General features: G+C 46.5%; 1 protein-coding gene across 1 annotated transcript in view; it reads right to left on the reverse strand.

Annotated features, from left to right (window-relative positions):
- LOC141084354 (disintegrin and metalloproteinase domain-containing protein 9-like) overlaps nt 1–14,683 on the reverse strand; it is a 135,152-nt gene that overhangs the window by 97,170 nt on the left and 23,299 nt on the right. The window contains exon 6 of the mRNA XM_073569048.1: nt 4,238–4,424. Coding sequence (XP_073425149.1) covers nt 4,238–4,424 — 187 coding nt within the window. The remainder of the gene's footprint in view (nt 1–4,237; nt 4,425–14,683) is intronic.

Here is a 14,683-nt window from a genome sequence, read left to right on the forward strand (position 1 = left end):
GAATACCAGTTGCATGCTTAGACATTTAACCACTATGCACTTGCAAGCGTGGACACAACACCAAACCTCATGTGCAACTGATCACAACGAAGGTAGTCAGCAACGCTACTAAGCCCACCGGTTAGCACAGCAGCAAATGTTGAGGTGTCGTTGCAAGGCCACAGCAGTCAGGGAATCCCACTGTTATATCAACGAAAGACTGATTCTAGGCCATCAGAAAGAACAACAACTCCATCACCATCATCAACCCTATCTCAGTCCGCCCTGTCCACCGCTACTTCCACCATATGCAGCTCTCAAGTCCAGCTCACCCTCCCAGACACTATGAGTAGGTAAAGAAAGTACTCAGTCTCTCATCCGCGTACACTGGGTTTGAACGCCCACATTGCCAAACTAATCTCGTTTGAGATGATGCCCTTTCGGTTGGTGGAAAGCGCAGCTTTCCGCGAACTCATGGCCTATGCAGTACCACGCTATGACCTACCCAGTCGCCACTTCTTCTCTCGCAAAGCCATCCCAGCCCTCCACCATCATGTGAAAGACCGCATTGTCCATGCACTCAAGCAGTCAGTGAGCGGAAAGGTGCACCTCACAACTGATGCATGGTCCAGTCGGCATGGCCAGGGCCGTTACATGTCCATCACTGCGCACTAGGTTAATGTGGTGGATGCAGGGTCCACAGGGGACAGCGGTGGTGGGACAGTGCTGCCTAGCCCACGGTATAGGAAACAGTTGGCTGTAGGCGTTCGACCCTCCTCCTCCTCCTCCTCCAGAAGCGAAAGCTCGTCCACAGAGCGCAGTTGTACGAGCACTCCATCTGCAGCTGTCACTGTTGCACACGAGGTGTCCCCCTATCGAGCAGCTAGTGGAAAGCGTCAGCAGGCTGTGTTGCAGATGATGTGTTTGGGCGACAGACACACCGCCGAGGTGCTGGCCGAGTACTTGAAGCGACAAACTGAGTCATGGCTGGGCAGTGTACATCTTGAGGCAGGCAAGGTAGTTAGTGATAACGGCCGTAATTTTGTGGCAGCCATAGCCCTTTCAAAACTCAGCCACATACCTTGCTTGGCTCACACCTTGAACCTGGTGGTGCAGTGCTTCCTCAAAAATTATCCGGAGTTAACAGCCCTGCTCCAGAAAGTGCGAAGACTGTGCGCGCACATCCGCCGGTCGCCTGTACACTCCGTTCGTATGCAGAAGCTGCAGCGATTGCTCCACCTTCCCAACCACCGCCTCATTATCGACATTGCAACAAGGTGGAACGGCTGTGCGAGCAGAGGCAGGCCATAATGCATTTGTGGGAGGATACACGGACAGGCACTTTGAGAGCAGACATGGAGTTGACAGGTCTGCAGTGGTTGAAGCTGAAAGACCTCTGTAAAGTCCTTCAGTGTTTTGAGGAATGCACACGGCTGGTAAGCGCAGACGACGCCATCCTAAGCATGAGCATCCCACTTATGCGTCGGCTCATGCAAACTTTGACGCACCTTAAGGAGCAGGCTTCTGCAGCCAATGTTGATGAGGAGGAAGAGGAGGAGGGAATCCTTGATGACATTCAGCCATTGTCTGCTCAGGGACCTCTCCTGGACGAGGTGGAGGAAGAAGAGGAGGAGGAGGAGGATGATGGGGATGATTACTTAGGGGAGGAGGATGCATCTCGTGGGGCAAGTGAAAATGTTGGCGTGCCAAGGTCTGATACAGGGTTTGTGCGTGACTGGAGGGATGTGGATTTTCCAGAAAGTGCTCCTCCACCCAGCACTCGCAGTGCATCATTGACACCGGGAACATTGGCCCACATGTCAGATTATGCCTTGCAGATCCTAAAAAGGGACCCCCGCATTGCCAAAATGATGAACGATGACGACTACTGGTTGGCCAGCATCCTGGATCCACGCTATAAAGGCAAATTACAAAACATCATGCCACAGGACAACCTTGACCTAATATTGGCTAATAAACAAGCAACTCTGGTAAATCGGTTGCTTGAGGCATACCCAGCACACAGCAGCGGTGATGGTTCTCACACGAGCCGTACGGGCCGGGGGCAGCTTGGCAGAGGTGTTCGTGGTGCACACAGCAGAAGTGGCGTTGGAGACAGGGGTTTCATGACAATGTTGTGGACTGATTTTTCAAGTACCGCTCACACAACTGGTAATACTGCATCGATGGAAAGTGACAGGAGACAGCAGTTGTCAACTATGGTTACAAACTACTTTTCCTCCCATATCGATGTTCTACCACACAGGTCATTCCCCTTTGACTATTGGGCCGCTAAACTGGACACCTGGCCTGAATTGGCACAATATGCCTTACAGGAGCTCGCTTGCCCAGCTGCAAGTGTGCTATCGGAAAGAGTCTTCAGTGCAGCTGGATCAATCCTGACAGAAAAAAGGACCCGTCTGTCAACCCAAAATGTGGATGATCTAACTTTCATTAAAATGAACTACGCATGGGTTTCCAAGGATTTTGTCCCACCTTCCCCTGATGACACATAGGGTGACTGAAAAATGGCTTGCTTTGGTCCACCTCTTCCTGGGACTTGACCTATTTCACCTTTTGCATCAGCTGAATGTCCAACATCAACATATGCCACTTTCTAAAACTCCCTAACTGTGCTGCCTCCCCCCCCCATGGCCGGGGTCACCACCTAGCGCACGACACCGTGCGAGTGCCGTTGCCCTGGACAGGTGGGTAGGCCAAATCTTGGGCGCGGGCACTGGCACAGGGTCCCTCATAGTGCAATCAAGTGTCTCTGACGGTGGTGGTGCACACCCGCCGTCAGACACACCACCGTACTATGAGGGGCCCAGTGCCAGTACTGACGCCCACGAGTGGGCCCCCCTTGCTTGGGCAGGGCCCCAGCATTTGCAATCTTTACCTCTCCCTGCTCCTCCGCTGTGTAGTCTGGGCCGTCAAATCCATACTGTGCCTGACACGGTCTGAGCCTGCCTCCTGATGTATAGACATATATTTTGAATGTGTACGCTATCCATACATGTTATCCGGGGATACGGTACCCTTTCTAACCTTTGTGCAATCACGTGCAATCCATACTGGGCCTAGCACCGTCTGTGCCTGCCTCCTGATGTATAGACATATATTTTGAATGTGTACGCTATCCATACATGTTATCCGGGGATACGGTACCCTTTCTAACCTTTGTGCAATCACGTGCAATCCATACTGGGCCTAGCACCGTCTGTGCCTGCCTCCTGATGTATAGACATATATTTTGAATGTGTACGCTATCCATACATTTTATCCGGGGATACGGTATCCTTTCTAACCTTTGTGCAATCACGTGCAATCCATACTATGCCTAACACCGTCTGAGCCTGCCTCCTGATGTATAGACATATATTTTGAATGTGTACGCTATCCATACATGTTATCCGGGGATACGGTACCCTTTCTAACCTTTGTGCAATCACGTGCAATCCATACTATGCCTAACACCGTCTGAGCCTGCCTCCTGATGTATAGACATATATTTTGAATGTGTACGCTATCCATACATGTTATCCGGGGATACGGTACCCTTTCTAACCTTTGTGCAATCACGTGCAATCCATACTGGGCCTAACACCGTCTGAGCCTGCCTCCTGATGTATAGACATATATTTTGAATGTGTACGCTATCCATACATGTTATCCGGGGATACGGTACCCTTTCTAACCTTTGTGCAATCACGTGCAATCCATACTGGGCCTAACACCGTCTGAGCCTGCCTCCTGATGTATAGACATATATTTTGAATGTGTACGCTATCCATACATGTTATCCGGGGATACAGTACCCTTTCTCACCTTTGTGCAATCACGTGTAATCCATACTGGGCGTGAGAACGGCTGGTGAGCTGTTAAGCAAGCTACAGCACCTGTGGTTTGCACACGTAAGTTTTTCATTTTTTCAGGAATGACGGTTAGGCCTAATTCCGGAACTGCGGTTGACCTGCACTTACTGGGAAATCATCGTTCGCGGGTAATAATTGTAATCACAGATGCCCATCACTAACGTTGTTCAGCGGGTTATCTGCACCTGTAAGCGACAAACGCTGGCCTTTTCAGTGTAGCGCACATGCAGCCACGGACATGTAAGGGCATGACACACCAGTTATTGGCCAATCTCATGTGCCAGAGCCTCACGTGTCCCTCTCCTTATCTTTAATCATTTCCTTTCCTATAATAATAAATAACATGATATTTTATTTCCACACATCCTGACATGATAAAATACCTTATTAACTCCTTTCAAGGGCTCCAAAAGCTGTCGTTGATAACTGTGATTACTCAGATCTGTATCATTCTCAGATATGAAAGTATGCACCTCGTCACTGGCCTCCATTTTGTATATCATATGCAGAAATGCCGATGCTGGTAATGGCTCAATAATAAAGCTTTCATTCCCAAGTTCTAGAATTCCCCTGTAAATACAAAGTGAATGTAAGCACTGAAGAATATACAGTACAATAGACATGATATGAATCGCTGTTGTACAGATCTATAAAACGGCAGACAGAGATAGTGCTATAGGCCAATACTATCTCACTGTTTGCCTCCATTTATACTGAGGCACTAGAGGGATTTTTTCTAATTGATTTACAGTATATGACATTAGTGAAAAAATGCAGCAAGTTTCCCTGTGAGCAATACAAAAGTACCATAAAATGACAATACGATGGTACTACTAGAATCTGTTTTGACTGAGCCCTAACACTCACACGGGAATGAACAAATCAAGGGAGATGTTAAACCTGCAAACCACAGGTTCATATACAGACTAGGCAAATCCCTAACGTGACCCTGAATTGTCCCTGCCTGACCGCGGAGGTTGGTTCCCTTAAAATTAAGCAAAGGCGCCCCCACTCAGCGTCAACTGACCCTGAATGTCCTTAACTACACTCTCAACTATGTGTAACTTCAAACAACAACAACAAAACATAGTGCACACAAACAGAGGGTGAAACACAGAGTTAAACAGGTCTTCACACAGTCATACATGACAGACAGAAGAAAAAGAAAGGAACCCAAAAAGACCTTACGTATAAGTGAAAATCCTCTGATCCTCAATGTAACTAAATGAGGAAAATGCTGAGAAGGGGAACACGCAAACAAACCACAGGAGAAGCAATAGAGAAAACCTCAGCAAGATAATCCTTTACTGGGGAGCTGGGACTCCAAACATACACCTAATCTGGAATATATACAGCAAAGACTGCATGTGCTAGGGAAGTATAAATAGCCCTTCCCAAGATGTGATAGGACAAGCCAAAAAAGGAAGTGAAAACAGTTGCATAGAATCAACATATCAAAGCAAAGACAAAAGACAAGAGCACTATCAGCAGTTGGACAGAGACAACACAGGCTGTAGTCCAACACAGAGAGAAACCGACCCACAGCCAGAGATAACTGGATCGAGTCCCATGACACTACATAGCTGATTGTACATAGTAACCAATAGCTCATTGGTGCCATTGTAAGTTAGAAAATGTATAATGTAGTTACTGTTTTGTGTGCACACTGAGAATTGATTAATGCGCAATGTGCTTTGTAATTTGCTGCCATCTGCTGAAAATATGCATGTGAGAGTTAGGTATTCACAATCTCCACACCATAAGCTGCTGCCAGAAACCTGTAAAAGGTGACTTTGGCACCAAAAACCCAAACAGTTCATTAATGGATAATTATGACCCAAGACTCGATATTCCTTTGCCGTAAGCCCCACCAATCACGAGACGAAACAACCAACTTATAGAGGCAACCATGTCCTGATGAATAAACCATACCAATTTAAACCAACTTTAAAGACCCTGAGACACGCCATCATGAAAGTATTCGAACCATCAAATGTTCAAGACCCTCCTATCTTTCAAAAACATTGCTTGCTCGATGCCTTCTTGTAACACCAAAGCCCTTAAATCAATATCCAAGCATTCAGATGCACACCGGGCTGTTAACCAAAATTGGGCGTTACCACTTTCTAACTCAAAATGCCGCACAGCCATGACCCCATTCCAAGAAACAAAGTTTGAAATTGCCCTGTTCATTTTTATTATAGACTTGGTTAACTTCTCAACTGAACGAACACTCCACCACTTCATCTGGAGAACAATCTCGGACCAAACCATGATCATCCCGGAAGAGAATGTCGAAAGCCATAAAAGCTCATGCTTCATGTCTTCATGTCAACCCCGAAATGGTTACCCCTAACCTGTAAAAGTAAAATATCTGCAGCGCGATCTAAATGAACAAAACTAAGATTTTTTTAAAACCCTGTTCCACCCCATACCCCCAAAACCGAGCCACCTGATAACCCCTTTGTTTCTCAGAAAATTGAGCTGCCTTCCATCTTTTCTCACATCCACCTGAGCAACACCCCAATGGATGTAGGAATGACCCATAATCCATATCAAAAGGGGAATCTTGTATTATTATTAGGGATCTAAATCCAAAAGACTTAAACAACTCCTAAAACACCTGCCATCTCGCCACAAATAGCTCCTACTAAAAACCCTAATCGCCTGTTTCACCAGAAACATTTTTGTTAAATCCCTATAGCCCTGCAATTTGAAACAAAAGACCAACCCAGAGATTAAACGATTTACCTTTGACACCAACCACCTTTTTGATGCTCCCTTGCTTTACCATAGCAACATCAATTCTACCTGATCATCCTCAGACAACACCGGACCGAATGATTCTATCCAATACTCCCACAATTCCCAGACAGGCTGGTATGCCATCCTAGTGTCAGCAGAAATAGACGCTCTAATCAACGATTCGGATGCCAAACGCCAAGGTCCAGCGACCAGAAATGATCCCACTGAAAACATTAGAGGGAATGAGCAACCTAGTTCTTAATACCTGGCACATGTGACACAAGCTTTTAACAGTAAGTACTCCAACACCAGTTCATGCAACACTCGAACCACCGGGGGTGAAGAATGCCATAACGCTATTAATTGCTAACACAACACCCATATTGTCACAATTAAAACAAATATATTTATTCCAACAATGCTTCCCCCACAATGTCACTGCCACCAGTATTAGAAAAATCTCAAGTAGAGACACATTTTTTACTAGACGTGACAATCACCATGCTTCCAGCTATCTACCAGCACACCACTGCCCATGAAAATAAGCAGCAAAACCTGTGTGCTGTTCCGTCTAAGTTATGCTTCTATGGTTTATGTAGATTGTATTATTACCATTCTTTGTATAATTGTCTTTCATTTGCTATGCTGCCATCTGCTGTCTTTTTTCTATATAGCAGCCTGCAGTTGATTAATCCTCATGGCATGCCTTCCACTTCCGGGTCAAGGTTCATCTCTTCCCTTCCTTCTAGCAGCCATTGTTAGTTTCACTTTCTCTGGGAGAGACATGCTTGTACCGAGCTGTGAAAGGCATCAGTTTTTCGACCACTATGCTGTATCACTTCGTTAGCACCCTGCACGTCTGGAGAACCTATTGTATTACCAATCATATGCTGTATGTCCAGATTTCCAATTAAACAAGTCTGGACTTCACAATCCCTGGTGTGCATTATCTCTCCGGATGTTGAGCAACATGGTCCTGTCTGCCCTGCATTGAGGAAACGAAGGTAGGACCTCTCCCAGCCCCTATTCACCAGCCACTTCTTCATTCGCCTCATGCGGGGACAGAACAGTCGAAAAACTGCCTTGAAGCCCGGCCAGAATTTCCCTTATTTACCTATGCATGTGCTTGCGCTCTGACTGCTCACCTACTGCAGCCCTGCTCTGCAGCATCACCCCAGATGGCATTGTGTATAGAGACTCTCTGTATATTATACAGCATCGCTGCAGATTGTCGGACTGCAAAACCCCACAATTCTCCAAAAACAGCTTGGGAATCTCGTCAGGACGTCTTAACTAAGCTGCACTGCGATTTTCAGCCCCAATTCAAAAGTTCAGTTTCTTAAAGAGACAGTGCACCTTAAATCAAAATGGCCGAAAAAGACTCTGCATTGTTCCCCAGTGTCAAAACAGAGCAAATACAACCCAATACTCCACATTATGAAGAAAGGGAATCAGAGCCAGCTCCTGAGACAGGCCAAGACTCACGACCAGTATGCTCCCTTAAGCCAACATTAAAGGTCCTCGAGAACTACCGTTCCATGAAGGATGAGTTCAATGACAACCTGGACGACCTATGGGAACGAGTCACCTCCCTCATGTCAAGCATCCAACACCACAGAAATGATGCAGCGAGTCTACAGGACACTATAAAATGGCTAGACACGGCCCACGGAAGATACAAGAGACTATTCGCAAGGTACGCCGCCTTCCTAAAAGACTCTAATATTGATGAAGCCTCATCGGTGTTAAGCAAAGCAGATGCCACAAACAGAGAAAGGGACATTGCTTTTGCAAGACACCAAAGATAAAGCGGAGCTCCGTATCGCTTATTTGCAAGAAGCTCGATCTCATAAGTCAGGTTCATCCGAGCACTCTTCTCGGTCATAAAAATCATCCTGCTCAAGAATTTCAACCCTCAGCGACAGAATCTTAAAGGCCCGTTTAAACGCAGAGCGATCCAAACTAAGACACTCCTACACAGAAAAGAAAGCAGAAGCAGAGGCGGAAACCAAGAAAGTAGAAGCAGAGGCAGAGGCAGAAGCCAAGAAAGCAGAAGCAGAGGCAGAAAGCAAGAAAGCAGAAGTAGAAGCCAAGAAAGTGGAAGCAGAGGCAGTGGCAGAAGCCAAGAAAGCAAAAGCAGAAGCAGAGGCTCAAGCAAAGATTCTTCAAACAGAAGCAGAGGCTCAGGCAAAGATTCTTCAAACAGAAATGGAGGAAAAAATAGCATTAGCTGAAGTAAAAATATTCAAGCAAGCATTGAATCAAAACCTCGACCTGATTTGCCTACCACCACTGGAAGAAGATGACCCAGTGAAACAGATATCTGCAGCACACACCTTCTCCAGCGACATTCTACCCAACATTGTGGAAACGTCCAAGTCAGCCCAACTTACAGTGCCAGTGTTACCCACAGCATCTGCAGAGACCCTAGACCAATGCCATAATGTGTCCCCTCAGGAGCAGCAATCATCACAAGACGACCACAAGATGCATTCCAGTCCATCTCCACAGTTCAAGACACAGTCACCGAAATCTCCACAGGTTAAACCACAGCTCAATCCTGCAGCAACTTCATTCTACCCGGGAACAATTCACCCTTCTACACCACACAGTTTATACGCCCGAGGGGCACCACAAGCTAACACGGTAACAAGGAGTGAAGGATCAGACATGCCCGAGTTTGCCAGGTTTATGGTGAGCAAAGAGCTAATCAGCACCAGCCTCTCAAAGTTTGACGACTGTGCAGAGAACTACAGAGCCTGGAAAGCAACCATCAAGGCCGCCATTGCGGACCTCAACCTATCCATGGAACAGGAGTTCGACCTCATGGTTAAATGGTTGGGTTCTGACTTCACAAACCGTATCAAGAGTCTTTGGACCGTCTACACGGGGAAAGCTGAAGCAGGTCTCGCTGCTGCCTGGCTGAGACTCAGAAGAACTTATGGCAGCGCTGAAGCCATAGAAAAGTCCCTATTCAAGAGACTGCAGAACGTTCCAAGGATCAACCTTAAGGAAGCCCACAAGCTTCTGGACTTAAGCGATTTGCTTATGGAGCTGGAACTTGCAAAAAGAGACCCTCGTCTGTCTGAATTGCGCTACCTGGACACCGCCCATGGGGTGAACCCAATCATCTCAAAGCTGCCGCATAGTCTGCAAGAGAAGTGGACAGTATGCGTTTCCAGGTACAAAAGGTCACATGATGTCACCTTTCCTCCATTCAATCAGTTCTGCAAGTTTGTCGACGAACAGGCCCAAATGAGAAACGACCCTAGCCTAGACTTCCTGGAGTCTAACACTACAGCTCCAAAAACACCGTCATCAATGTATGAAAGCGTCACACATAGACACAAGAACTTGAGGAGCAGTGTAAGCGTCAGAAAGACTAACCTGCCTCCACCTGCAGTAACTGCCGATAAACAGTACACTATTCCATCGAGAGATAAGTCTTTCAATCGTGAGTGTCCCATCCACAAAAAACCACACTCGTTGAACAAATGTAGAGGCTTCAGGTCCAAAACCATGCAGGAACGCAAGAAAATCCTCAGTGAACTTGGGGTGTGTTTCAAGTGCTGCGCCTCATTAGAACACATGGCCAAGGACTGCAAATCTGCCATTAAGTGTGAAGAGTGCCATAATGACAAACACCCATTAGCTTTGTATCCAACCTCAGCCACCAGCAATCCAGCAGTCGCAGTTACCTCTAGTCTGACTACAAGCTATGGCGGGGAGCCACAGAATAAAGCCAAGTCTACCATAGCTGTCTCCTGCTCATGCTCAGAGGTATGTGAGGAGAACCAAAGTGCTAAATGCTGTGCCAGGATAGGCCTAATCAGAGTTTATCCAGTAGGGCATCTAGAGAAGGCAGTAAAAATGTATTCCATCATTGACGATCAAAGTAATCGATCCCTAGCTGGACCTAAGTTCTTTGAAACCTTTGGAATTAAGGGACCAGCAACACCCTATACTCGGAATACTTGCTAGAGACTAGCGGCAGGAGGGCACAAGGTTTCATTGCTTCTCCTGTCAACGGAGGCGTAGAAATACCCCTACCTAAGCTAATCGAATGCGACCAAATACCCAGCCAAAGGGATGAGATTCCTACTCCAGAAGCTGCGTTCCACCAACCACACCTAAGGCACCTAGTCAGCGTTATCCCACCTATGGACACAGATGCTGAAATCCTACTTCTGCTCGGCAAAGACAATTTAAGGATACATAAGGTCCGCCAACAGTGTAATGGTCCTGACTACGCCCCCTATGCACAGAGACTCGACTTGAGGTGGGTAATCATAGGAAATGTGTGCTTGGACCGAACAAGAGTCGATTCCTTTAAGACCTACGTACGCCGGGACGGACAAACTACTTTCTGTAAACCATGCCCTCATCACTATGAGGTGAAAGAGAAGCCTCCAGATCCTGTACAGCTGCCTGATATCATTCCTTCTCCCTATGCAGATGACTTGGGAAGATCGGTGTTTCGTACAACTAAAGACGATAACAAAGTAGCCCCGTCAATTAGAGACAAGGAATTTGTCAGGATAATGGACGATGAGTTCCTTAACGACGAGACTAATCGCTGGGTTTTTCCCCTACCCTTCCGAGCTACCAGGGTAAGACTCCCGAACAATTGTGAACAAGCCTTATCCAGATTCAACTCTCTCCAGTGCACACTCAGCAACAAACCAGATATGAAAGAATACATTATCACCTTTCTGAACAAGGTATTCCATAATAACCATGCGGAGCCAGCGCCTCCCTTAAAGGAAAACGAGGAGTGCTAGTACCTATCCTCATTCGGAGTATATCACCCATGGAAACCTAAGCAAATTAGAGTTGTCTTTGATTCAAGCGCCAAACATCAAGGCGTATCTCTCAACGATGTCCTCACAGGTCCTAATCTTACAAACAACCTAGTAGAAGTGTTGATGAGGTTCCGGAAAGAGCCCATTGCCATCACCGCCGACATTGAACAGATGTTCCACTGTTTCATAGTTATGAAGACCATAGGAATTTCCTCAGGTTCCTGTGGTACAAGGACAATGACCCCAGCAAAGAGATGGTGGAGTATCGCATGAGGGTGCACGTATTCGGACACAGCCCTTCCCCCACAGTGGCAACCTATGGCCTGCGGAGAACCGCACAAGAAGGAGAGTCCGAATATGGAACAGACGCCAGAGACTTTGTAGAGAGAGACTTCTACGTAGATGATGGACTAAAATCTCTACCCACAGAAGAAGCAGCGATCGACCTACTCAAGAGGACCCAATGTATGCTGTATTGAGCTAAGTTTAGATTGCACAAAATTGCTTCAAACAGCCTGGCTGTCATGAGAGCCTTTGAGTCAAGTGACCACGCACCAGGATTCAAGGACATAGATCTGAGACCAGACTGTCCGCCGATGCAGAGAAGCTTAGGCTTGAGGTGGAATCTGTCAGTCGACACCTTCAGTTTCCAAATCAAATGTGCAGACAAATCATTCACTAAACGTGGTGTCCTGTCAGTGGTGAATAGCTTATACGACCCACTGGGATTCGTAGCACCAATAACCATACAGTACAAGGTAAATCCCTTCTGAGACAGCTTTCCGAAACCGTCAAGGACTGGGATGCCCTACTCCCTCCTGATAAGGAACCAAAATGGGAAACCTGGAAGCAGTCTTTGTGTGCTTTGGATGAAATCCATATACCAAGATGCTATGCCAGAATCTCACTTGCTGCTAGCACTAGGAAGGAACTCCATGTGTTCTCAGACGAATCCACAGAAGCCATTGCAGCTGTCGCCTACTTGAAGGTGACGGGACCCGACAATCAAGATTACGTTGGGTTCGTCTTCAGCAATGCTAAGTTGGCTCCCAAGCCTGACCACACTATTCTCAGGCTTGAACTCTGTGCAACCGTGATGGCAGTAGAACTCGCGGACTTTTTACAGCATGAGCTGGATACCAACATAGACGACGTTAAATACTACAGTGACAGTAAGGTTGTCTTAGGTTATATCTATAACCAAACAAGGTGCTTCTACGTGTACATCAGTATCCACATCGAGAGAATAAGGATGTCTTCCAAGCCTGAACAATGGCACTATATCCCATCTGAACTTAATCCAGCTGATCACGCCATTAGACCTATGTCTAAAAGGTCCTTTGCTAACTCTTCTTGACTTCCAGGTCCTAAGTTTCTTTTGGAACAGAAGGGAAGTGAACGTGTCCAGGAAGTCTTCAGCATCCAGAATCTGGATGGTGATCCAGAAGTTCGCTCCAAGGTCAGTGCTTTGGCCACAAACACTAAAACAACCTCCAGTCTCGGTTGCCAGCGCTTCAAACACTTCTCCAATTGGATTAAACTCGTCAAGACTATAGCAAGGTTAGTCCACATTGCGAGATCTTATCACAACTCACGTGGAGACAAAGACTGTCACGGCTGGCACATCTGCCATAAACTACTCTCTGCCAAGGACATTTCTCGCTGTCAGTCCCTTATAATAAGTTACATCCAGCAGAGCGTATTCAGTACTGAATGGGAATGCCTATATCACAAACAGCAGATCCCTCTGAAAAGCCCCATTGCCCATTTGAGTCCAGTAATGGACAGCTTCGGTTTGTTGAGAGTCGGTGGTCGTTTAGATTGAGCCAAGATTGTGGTTTTAGAGCAACATCCTTGCATCACTACTGATCCGGCCCTTTCATGAAAAAACCGAACACGAAGGCAGGCAGATCACAGAAGGCAAGTTATGGTCTGCAGGACTTTGGATCATAGGTACAAAAAGATGTGTAGCAGGATCACTACATCGCTGTATGCAATGTCGCAAAACCAGGGGAAAACACGTGCATCAACAAATGGCTGACCTGCCCCCTGACAGACTGAGTGCCGAACCGCCTTTCACCTACGTTGGCCTAGACGTCTTTGGGCCATGGATGATATACACACGCAAAACTCGAGGCGGGTATCTCAACAGCAAACGTTGGGCCGTACTATTCACTTGCATGAGTGTCCGTGACGTCCACATAGAGGTAATAGAGTCTATGGACACATCCAGGCTGAACAACGCTCTCCGGCGTTTTCTGGAGACCAGAGGACCGGTGAAACTGTAAAGGTCCGACCGCGGAAGCAACTTCATTGGTGCATGTCGAGATCTGGGTATCAACATCAAGCCAAATTAGGATCAACTGGAAGAAAGAGGTTGCACCTGGATCTTCAATCCCCCACATAGTTCTCACATGGGAGGTTCCTGGGAAAATATGATCGGGATCTCACACAACATCCTGAACTCTATGTTTATGGACGTAAACTCTTCAAGGCTTATGCATGAGACCTTGGTTACTCTTCTAGCTGAAGTTTCTGCCATAATCAACTCAAGACCACTTGTCCCAGTGTCAATGTATCCCGAAATGCCAACCATTCTTACGCCAGTTACTCTTCTCACCCAAAAGACTGGGAACCCGCTAACAGTCAGTGGAGAGTTTACACATGCAAACACCTACCAGAAACAGTGGAAACGTGTGCAGTACCTCGCTGATTACTTCTGGAACTGGTGGAGAAAGGAGTATCTCGTGATTCTCCAAGGAAGAAGGAAATGGCGACAGAGTAAACCGAACTTGAAAGAAGGAGACGTGGTGCTAATGAAGGAACAACAAGCTCAAAGGATCGACTGGCCTATGGGAATCATTACAAAGACTTTCCCTAGTCAAGACGGTAAGGTCCGGAGAGTGTAGCTGAAGGTCCTTAGGAAAGGCAAGCCTAAGACATTTCAGAGGCCAATCCACGAGCTCATATTGATACTACCAATTGAGGACATTCCGGTAGGATGAACCATGAACAGAACACCTAGTGCTTCATCCATTGGGTCACCATTGGGTCGAAGATAGTTTGGCCTAGTGCGGCTTCTCCGATCTGAAGATGGGTATCTTTGAATTGTCTCAGGAACTGTCTGTCATCTATCTCGTTTTGAAGTTATTATTGCATTGCATGCATATTTGTGTTTTGTTTTCTAGGTTATTGAACTTTATTTAAAAAAAAAACAAAATATTAATATAGTGAAATCCCTTACAGCATTTCAGATGGGGAGTGTGCTGTTCTGTCTAAGTT

This window comes from Dendrobates tinctorius, unplaced genomic scaffold, assembly GCF_039654945.1.
Source record: "Dendrobates tinctorius isolate UK_male_01 unplaced genomic scaffold, ASM3965494v1 ptg000022l, whole genome shotgun sequence".
Taxonomy (NCBI): Eukaryota; Metazoa; Chordata; class Amphibia; order Anura; family Dendrobatidae; genus Dendrobates; species Dendrobates tinctorius.